Source organism: Chrysochloris asiatica, unplaced genomic scaffold (assembly GCF_000296735.1).
Source record: "Chrysochloris asiatica unplaced genomic scaffold, ChrAsi1.0 scaffold00019, whole genome shotgun sequence".
Taxonomy (NCBI): Eukaryota; Metazoa; Chordata; class Mammalia; order Afrosoricida; family Chrysochloridae; genus Chrysochloris; species Chrysochloris asiatica.
Window position 1 is genome coordinate 9,794,753 of NW_006408537.1, and position 10,057 is coordinate 9,804,809.

At 37.2% G+C, this 10,057-nt stretch overlaps 1 protein-coding gene across 1 annotated transcript in view; it reads left to right on the forward strand.

Annotated features, from left to right (window-relative positions):
• PRIM2 (primase, DNA, polypeptide 2 (58kDa)) overlaps positions 1-10,057 on the forward strand; it is a 407,781-nt gene that overhangs the window by 383,087 nt on the left and 14,637 nt on the right. The window contains exon 12 of the mRNA XM_006835743.1: positions 8,444-8,512. Coding sequence (XP_006835806.1) covers positions 8,444-8,512 — 69 coding nt within the window. The remainder of the gene's footprint in view (positions 1-8,443; positions 8,513-10,057) is intronic.

Here is a 10,057-nt window from a genome sequence, read left to right on the forward strand (position 1 = left end):
CAAGTGTGGGTGTTCTTGTGCATATGCCCTCTCTTCTTATCAGCTGGATGCTTCACTCTCCACTCTAGTCCTCTGTGGCTATGTCACTGACTCTGAGCCCAAGAGTCCCCAGGTCTTGCCACACTGCTGGCCAACCAGGTCTCCACCCAGGTTCACAGAAGTCTATTGAACGTTGTAGGGCTTAGCTCACAGTTTCGTTGCTTTTTTCCCCTCACTTCCCCTTAACAGTGGTTACCAGTCTGAGTGTGTATTCCCATTGAGTTTTAGTCTTGGAATGGGGTTTGCCCTGAGGGGACCCGAGCATCTTGCTTGTTGTAGTAATCAGTCAGACTGCCTACATGGTTTTGTATTTTTCCTGTCGGTCTTTCTTTCAAGAAGTATCTTCTGATCTTCTAGCTGCTCCAGGCTTGTTGACTTCTCCTTTCAAGTGGAAATTGCCCACCTCAGAAGATTCTGGATGTGGTTCAAGATTCCACCTATGGTCGTATGTAATGCAGAGAGGCTCTGCAGGAAGCCTCCTTTACTGGGCATATCGTAGCCACATTTTAGGTATTCCAATCAGTTATAAGCAGAAAACAGACTTACAAGATTTCTATGGTGATATTTCCGGCTATTCCTTTCTCTTCCTCTCAAGTGTCTATTTTATAATGGTATGCAAGGGAAATCAATATTCAAAAGACAGCCAAGCATCTTAACATTGTTTCCCCCTTTTTGCCCATTCCAACCATGCCTCAGTCCCTGTATCCCAGAGCCCTGTAGTTCCAAGGTTGTGTATACATCATTATTTACCTCTGTCCCACTTAGCCCATGCAAACCTGCCTAATTGTCTTCCTGTCTGCTTTGTTCTTCCATTCCCATCCCCCTTCTTGTATATTGCCCCCCTCTCCAGCACCCACTCTGTCCTGTGTCTATTCCCTTCCCCCTGCTCCACTTTGCCCTCCCTCCCTTCACCCCTTCCCCCACATCCCAGTAACCAGCAAAGAATCCCCCACCTCTTTAGTATGGGTTCTTTTTCTTAGTCTTTTACAGTCATGGTCCTATGCCATATTTCTCTTTTTGTGACTGACTCATTTCACTCAACATAATGTCCTCAAGGTTCATCCATGTTAAGCGGTGGCTTGCAGCTTCCTTGTATGCAGCTTCAGGGTATTATATTATTCCATTGTGTGTATGTACCACAGTTTGTTTATCCATTCTTCAGTAAATGGACACTTAGGCTGTCTCCATCTTTTTGCCATTGTAAATAGTATTGCTGTGAACATTGGTGTGCATATATGGCTCATATTTCTTGTGGGTAAATACCAAGTCGAGAAATTGATGGCTCATAAGGTATTTCTATTTCCAACTTTCTGAGGAAGCGCCATATTGCTTTCCAGAGAGGTTGGACCATTTTGCAATCTCAGCAGCAATGCAGGAGTGTCCCAGTCTCTCCACATCCTCTCCAGCATTTATTGTCCTCAACTTTTTTGATCTTTGCTGTTACTGCTGGTGTGAGATGATATCTCATTGTTGTTTTGATTTGCATCTCTTTAATGGCTAGTGATCATGAACTTTTCTTTATATGTATGTTGGTTGCCCGGATCTTCTCCTTGGTGAAGTGTCTATTCATGTCCTGTGCCCATTTTTTAATTGAATTATTTGTCTTTTTCTTGTAGAGGTGTTGTAGTTTCCTATATATTTTAGAAATGAGTCCCTTGTCTGATGTGTCATTGCAAAATACTTTTTCCCATTCTCTGGGTTCCTTTTTTACTCTTCTGGTGAAGTCTTTTGATACATATAAGTTTTTAATTTTTAGTATGTCCCAATCATCTATTTTGTGTACTTTTGTTTGTGTAGTTTTCAAAATGTTAGGTAGTCTGTGTAGTCCCTGAATTAGTGTCCTCACATTTGTCCCTATTTTTTCATTGATGGCTTTATAATTCTGGTATTCACATTTAGGTCTTCAATCCATGTTGAGTTGGTTTTTTTATAAGGCGTGAGGTGAAGGTCTTGTTTCAGTCTTTTGCATATCGTTTTCCAGTTCTGCCAGCACAGTCTGTTGAAGAGACTATCTCCTCCCCATGAAATATATTGAGATACTTTGTCAAAAATCAGTTGATTGTATGTGGATGCGTTAATTTCTGTATTCTCAATTCTGTTCCATTGATCAATATATCTTTCATTGTACCAGTACCAAGCTGTTTTGACCACTGTAGCTGTGTAATAAAATTTGAATTAGGGGAGTGAGAGGTTTCCCACCTTATTCTTCTTTGCTTATCCTAAGTTTCTTTCCTTTCCATATAAAGTTTGTAATTGTTTTTTCCATCTGTTTGAAGAATGTTTTTGGAATCTGGATTGGGATTGCATTATATGTGTAATTTGTTTTGGGCAGTATTGACATTTTCACAATGTTAAGTCTTCCTAACCAGGAGCATAGTACATTATTCCATTTTTGTAGGTCTCTCTTGGTTTCTTGTAGTAGTGTTTTGTAGTTTTATTTGTATAAGTCCTTTGTCTCTGGTTACATTTATTCCTAGGTATTTCAACCTTTGGGCGGCTATTGTAAGTGTATTGCTTTCCTAATGTCCTTTTCAGTGCTGTCATTTTTTGGTATAGAGGAATCCAACTGATTGCTGTATGTTGATCGTACACTTTGCTGAATCTTCCTTCCAATGAGGCCTAGTAGCTTTTTTACTGAGTCTTTGGGTTTTTCTACATATAGGATCATATCGTCTGCAAATAACGTTTTACTTCATCCTGAAAGCATGAGTTTTTATATTCCTCTTAAATTCCTTCTGCAGTAAATGATCATTGTTGTTGTTGTTAAGTGTCGTAGGGTTGATTCCAACCCATATCGATCCTGTATAGGGTTTTCAAGAAGCAGCTGATAAGTTTGAACCATCGATCTTACAGTTCAAACTGACTTTGCAGTCTGATGCATTAGCCCACAGTGCCACACCAGGACTTCAAATGGCCATTATCCTTGCTTAAGAGAATATATTTCTTCATCCTGCAATGATGATAGTAATACCTACCAATAATACCTAATCTCTTCAAATTAATCTTTTTCTTGGATTTTTCAATTTAGCTTATTCAGTGTCCCTTGTCTCTTCGTTACTTGGTGTTACTGATTTAATTATGTCCTCCCCCCTCAAAATATTTGTTGTAAATCCTGATCACTTCATTGGTTATAATCCCAAGAGGAATGGGGCTTTGTTATATTAATGAGGCAGAATCAGTGTAGGTTGTGTTGATATAATTATGTCCCCCTCAAAATATTTGTTGTAAATCCTAACCACTTCATTGGTTATAAACCCATGAGGAATGGGGCTTTGTTATGTTAATGAGGTAGCATTAGTGTAGGTTGTGTTGTTAAATGCCATAGAATCAATTCTGTGTAGCTATGAGTCAGAATTGACTCTATGGTATTTAACAATATAGGATTTCCAAGGAGAAGCTGGTGGGTTAGAACCATCAATCAGTAGTCCAGTGCTGATCCTACAGCTCCTAGGGTGTATCTTAAATTAAACTTCTGTTATGGCGCTGTAGGATCAGCATTGGACTGTGAACCACAAGTTCCTCAGTTCAGACCCACCAGCTGCTTCTCGGAAATCCTGAATAGGGTTGTTATGAGTCTGAACTGACTCGATGGCAGTTAACAACAACATATCTTAAATTAATCTCATTTGAGATACATAAGAGCAGATGAAGCAAGTGCAATTGGGGGAAGATAGACTCTACATTAGGTCTCCAGGGAACCAAGAAACAGAAGCTGAAAAAGAGACAAGGACCTTCAACCACAGCCAACAGAGAGAAATCTTTCTGCTATGGTTGTTGTTTGTTAAACCCATCCCTTTCTGGTATTTCTGATATAATAGCACTAGATAACTAGTTGTTGTTAGGTGCTGGCCAGTTGGTTCCAAGTCATAGCAACCCTATCTACAACAGAATGAAACCCTGCCTGGTCCTGCACCTTCCTCACCATTGTTCCTGTTTGAGCTCACTGTTGCAGCCAGTCAGGGCTTCTCTTTGAGGGGCGCCTTGTTCTCAGATCCTCAACTTTACCAAATATAATGTCATTCTCCAGGGTCTAGTCCCTCCTGATAACATACCCAAAGTATATGAGATGCACGAGCTCTTACCATACTTGTTTCTAAAGAGCATTTTGACAATTCTTCTAAAACTGATTTGTTCATTCTTTTGGCAGTCTATGGTATATTTAATATTCTTTGCCAGCATCAGAAGTCACAGGCACCAATTCATCATTGATCTTCTTTATTCATTGTCCAGATTTTCCAAGCATTTAAGGCAATTGAAAATACCATGCTTACGTCAGATGCACCATAGTGACATCTTTCCTTTTTAACATTTGAAAGAGTTCTTTTGCAAAAGATTTGCACAAGTAATTACCTGGTTTGGTTTCTTAACTGCTGCTTCCATGGACATTGATTGCAAATCCAAATAGAATGAAATCCTTGCCAACTTCCATCTTTCTCTATCATGATGTTGCTTATTGACCTAGTTGTGAAGACTTTTGTTTACTTTATATGAAGGTGTAATCCAAAGACTGTAATCTTTGATCTTCTTCAGTAAATGCTTCAAGTCTTCTTCACTTTCAGTAAGCAAGGTTTTCTCATCTGCATATCGCAGGTTATAAATGAGCTAGCCTCTAATCTTGATGTCACCTTCTTCTTCATATAGTCCAGCTTTTCAGATTATTTGTTCAGTATGCAGATTGAATACATACAATGAAATGATACAATCCTGATGAACACCTTTCTTGATTATAAACCATGCAGTGTCCCCTTGTTCTGGCCAAATGACTGTCTCTTGGTCTGTGTATAGGTTCCCCATGAGCACAGTTACATATTCTGGAATTCCCATTCTTCCCAATGCTATCCATAATTTGTTGTGATATACATAGTCAATGTGATACTTCATAGTCAATAAAACAGGTACACATCTTGCTAGTATTTTCTGCCGTCAGTCAAGATTCATCTGTTATCAACAGTGATATTCCTGTTCCATATCCTCTTCTGAGTCTTTCTGGCTGTTCCGTGCTGCAACCATTTTTAAATTATACTCAGCAAAATTTAACTTGAATGTGATGTTAATGAAGTTGTTCAGTAATTTCTGCATTCTTTTAAATCACCTTTCTTTGGAATGGGTACAAATATCGATCTCTTATAGTAAAGTTGGAGTCCTGGTGTGGTACTGTGGGCTAATGTGTCAGACTGTAAAGTCATTTGAACTGCAAGGTCGGTGGTTCAAGCTCACCAGCTGCTTCTTGGAAACCCTATACAGGGTTGCTATGGGTCAGAATCGACTTGACGGTACTTACAACAACAACAACAACGTAGTAAGTTGGTTACATTGGCATAGATTAGTGAGTGCTTCCAGTGCTTCATCAATGTGTTGAAACATTTCAGTTGTTCTTTTGCCAGTTTCTGGAGCATTGTTTTTCATCTGTTACCATCAATTTCTGCTTATATGCTACCTCCTATAATGGTTGAACATCAACCGATTCCTTTTGGAATAGTGACTCTGTATTCTTTCCATCACCTTATGATGCTTACTGTACCATTCATTATTTTCCCCATAGAATCCAGGTTTGATATTTTTCTTCAATTATTTCTAGTGAAATGTCCAGTGTGTTCTTCATTTTTGGTTTTCTAAGCTCCTGGTGTCTGCACATTTCTTCATGACACTTTGTTTCTCAAGCTCCCCCTTTGTCAAGGAATTCTTACCATTGTTGCTTCTAAGGAGCATTCTGGCTGTACTTCTTCAAGACAGATTTGTTTGTTCTTCTTACTGTTCATGGGATATTTAATATTCTTCATCAACACCTTAATTTTTTCAAAAGCATCAATTTGTATTTGGTCTTCCTTATTCATTATCTGGAGTCCTGGCATGGCACAGTTAGATAAACACTGGACTGCTAACTTCAAGGTCAGCTTTTCAAACCCACCATCTGCTCCTTGGAAACCATATTCAGGGTTGTTATGAGTTGGAACTGACTCAAAGGCACTTAACAACAATAGCAATTCATATTCTTATGCATAGTATGAGATCATTAAAGATACCTTGGCTTGGGTAAGACTCACCTTAGTCTTTAAGGTAACATCTTTTTCTTTTAACACTTTAAAAAGATTATTTGCAACAGATTTGCCCAATATAGTGTGTTTTTGATTTCTTGATTGCTGCTTCTGTGGGTGTTGTTTGTAGATCCAAGTAAAATGAAATCCTTAAAAACTTCAATCTTTATAATGATGTTACTTATCAGTCTAGCTGTAGGGATTTTTGCTTTAAGTTGAGGTGTAATTCATACTAAAAATTGTAGTCTGATATTCATCAGTAAGTGCTTCAGGTCCTCGTCACTTTCTGCTAGCAAGGTTGTGTCATCTGCATAGCTCACATTATTAATGATTCTTTTTCCAATCCTGATGCTGCATTCTTCTTCATATAGTCCAGCTTTTCAGATTGTTTGGTTAGCATACAGCCTAAATATAGATAATGAAAGTCTACAACATCGATGTACACCTTTCCTGATTTTAAACCACACAGTAGCCTCTTTTTCTGTGTGAACTACTGTCTCTGAATCTGTATATAAGGTTCTGAATCAGCACAATGAACTAGTCTAGATTTCCCATTCTTTACAATGTTATCCATAATCTATTATGAGCCACACAGTTGAATGAATGAATGCCTTTGTATAGTCAGTAACACATGTGTAACCATCTTTCTGGTTTTCTCTGTTTTCAATCAAGATCCATCTGACATCAGCAATAATATCCTTTTTCCACATCCTTTTCTAAGTCTGGCTTAAATTTCTGGCAGTTCTCTGTCAATGTGCTACTGTAACTATGTCTGAATTAGTTTTAGCATTTTATTTCAGATTTTATGTATATAGAAGAAGAAATTTATATGTGTAGAATAGTATGTTTTATTTTTGCATAAAGAAAATTTATTATATACCATACAGTTAAGCTTTTGTGTCTGTATGAATTCATTTTCTTTTCAGATAATTTATAACATCAATTTAAGTTTAAATTTATATTTGAACTCTTTTCCAAAATTGTAATTCACAGATATTAATATATTGTTATCATTGATGTTTGCCAGTAGCTATTATGAAGCTCATCTCAATGCAATTTGGATATCTATTTGTAAAAGTGACAAAGTATATGAGCTCAAAATTATTATACAGAAAACTTATTTTCTTTATTTTTCCTCATTCAGTCATTCCTTTTAATTGACTCTTTGTTTCTGTTTATTTTTTTTTCCTGCTATAATTCAAGAAAAGGTATAGGATGCTGAATGCTGTAATTGACTGGCATATTACAGGTCATATAGGATTTAACAAAATGTGAAATGGAATACATATATATTTAATCTGTCAGACAATCAGAAAAGCATTTATTTTAAGCACATTCTTATTGTATTTTATGATGTCCATTCTATAACTGTAATTTATTTGTACATCTGTCAAAAGATGTAAGGTTATTATATTCAATAATGAGGACAGCAGGAATTTGAGACTTCATGTATATTTCTGTCACAAGAATGTCTTTCTTTTAGAAAGGGATAGAAATGAACATTTCTCCGGAATTGTGATCCCCTCCATTTAAGGTTATCTCTTAATTCCAGCATTTTACTGTGTTTTATAAATAAGCCAAATATATATTTTATTTATTTTGAAGGGGAAAGGTAAGGAAACTACAAATTTAAACTGGCATTGAACTCTATTGATAAGAATGGGAGTTTGCACTGCTCTGAAGAGATTACATGAAGTAGAAATGGAAATCAAATTGTATTTACAAAAGATAGGATGATGTTCCTAATAGGTGTTCAGAATAGACTATTCTCTCATATTCTGCTGAGTTTTACTAGAAATAACATCATTTCCAAAAAGGACAAATCTGATCGGAGGTAAAAGCATTCCGTCTGCACACATACTCGTCTAAAGGGCTTGCATTAAATTTCCCTGATGGGCACACAGCAGTATTTTATGCTGTATGTGTATAAGCTGGTAATGTAGAAAATAAAAATCTAAATAGTGGACGTGATTGCTTCATGCACCAACCACTTAGATTACTAGATATATATCCATAATTTTGGAAGAGATGTGGCAATATGATGTTCTGACAATAACTGTCAAAGTCATAATACTGGAATCTATTTTCATCTTGTTGTTGAGTTAAAGTTATTGAAATTCACAGTTGATAGGTCAGAAAGATCACTTACTATCTCTTGTCATCTGTAGTTTAATGCTGACCTAAACAGCTGCTGTATAATATTAAAATTATCACAATGTCCAGGCTACGGAAATATAACCTGCTACATGATTTAATGAATTTCTTGTCTGGAATGAAGATGATGAAAAAGCCAACAATTGTGAGCTGTGGTAGTTTGGAAGACACTTAATTATTAATTTTTCCTTTCTCTTTTTACTAATTTATTTTAGATTATGGATTTAGTAAAAGGGACACATTACCAGGTAGCCTGTCAGAAGTACTTCGAGATGATACATACTGTAAGTAGAATTTTTAACTTTATAATTCTTTGTCTTTTGTTACTCTGTGTTTCACTCAAGATTCTAAGTTGCAGCTATAGAAATGACTCTAGTTATTTTCAGCAGAAAGAGATTTATTGCACAGTATTAGGTACTTTATAAAATTTATAGAAGGGCCAGAGAACCAAGCTTGAATGTTACATAACCAGAAACTCCACAGTGTGAAAACCATACTTTACTGCAGCTGCCACCCGCCACTTCACATCTAGGGACTAGACCAAGAATCAGGAAACCTTTTCTGTAAAGATCCAGGTTGTAAATAGCTTTAATTTTGTGGCCAGATGATGTCTGTCACAGCTACTCAGCGCTGCCATTGTAGCTCAGAAGCAGCAACGGCTAACATGTAAGTAAACATGTTTCAAGAAAACTTATAAAAACAGGCTGGATTCGACCCACTGATCTTAGTTTGCTGACTTCTGGACGAGACCTGTAATCTTTGCAATAGCTGCCCCAGGACAACTTGTGCCATCTAGCTCATAGAAAATACAGTTCTTTTACTTATGGCGGCCACCTCATGTTGCTCTTATCTGTTTTCCAAGTCCCTTATTTATCTGCTTGATGGAACCTAGGTCATGTGTAGATTCCTAACTACAAAGAAGGTAGGGAGGGATATATGGTTTTTATCTTGCCAGCCTCCTTAGAACTAGAAGGCCTGCTAGAAAGTTATTAGCATGAATGTGGAATGACCCAGTCTATCACGGTGTAGGTTCCGAAAATCAGGCTCACAAATTGAAAGACCAAAAGAGGTCAGACAAACAATTCAGAAAAGTAATGCTGGTTGAGATTAAGACCAAAGAGTATAGCTAAGAACTGCAGTATACTGAAGAACTTTTGCCCTGTTAGAGGTATTCACAGTGACAAAATTTAAGGCACAGACCACGTTTGTAGGTAAAATTCAACCCATGTGAGTTTTCAGTTTGCAACCACTGATCTTGAGCATGACTTCCTAACTTGGCAAATATATCCAAGATTAGACTTTGTGAGAGTCTTGCACCTCTTGAAACATTTTGTCTGTGAGCATAAATATGCATTTTCCTGGAGTCCGAGAAGCTGGGTTCTATGAAGAAAAACGTGGCATCAGGGTTGGAGGTAGACTCATTAACAACCTGCAATATGCAGATGATACAGCCTTGCTTGCTGAAAGTGAAGGAGATTTAAAACATTTACTGATGAAGATCAAAGAGCACAGCCTTCGGTATGGATTACATCTCAATGTCAAGAAAACAAACATCCTCACCACTGGACAATAAACAACATTCTTATCAACGGAGAAAAGAATGAAGTTGTCAAAGACTTCATTCTTCTTGGATCAACTATCAACACTCACGGAAGCAGCAGTCAAGAGATCAAATGACGTGTTGCATTAGGCAAATCTGCTGCACAAGAACTTTTTCAAGTGTTGAAGAGCAAAGATGTCAGCTTGAGGACTAATGTCCACCTGACCCAAGCCATGGTATTTTCAATAACCTCATATGCATGTGAATAAGGAAGACTGTAGAAGAATTG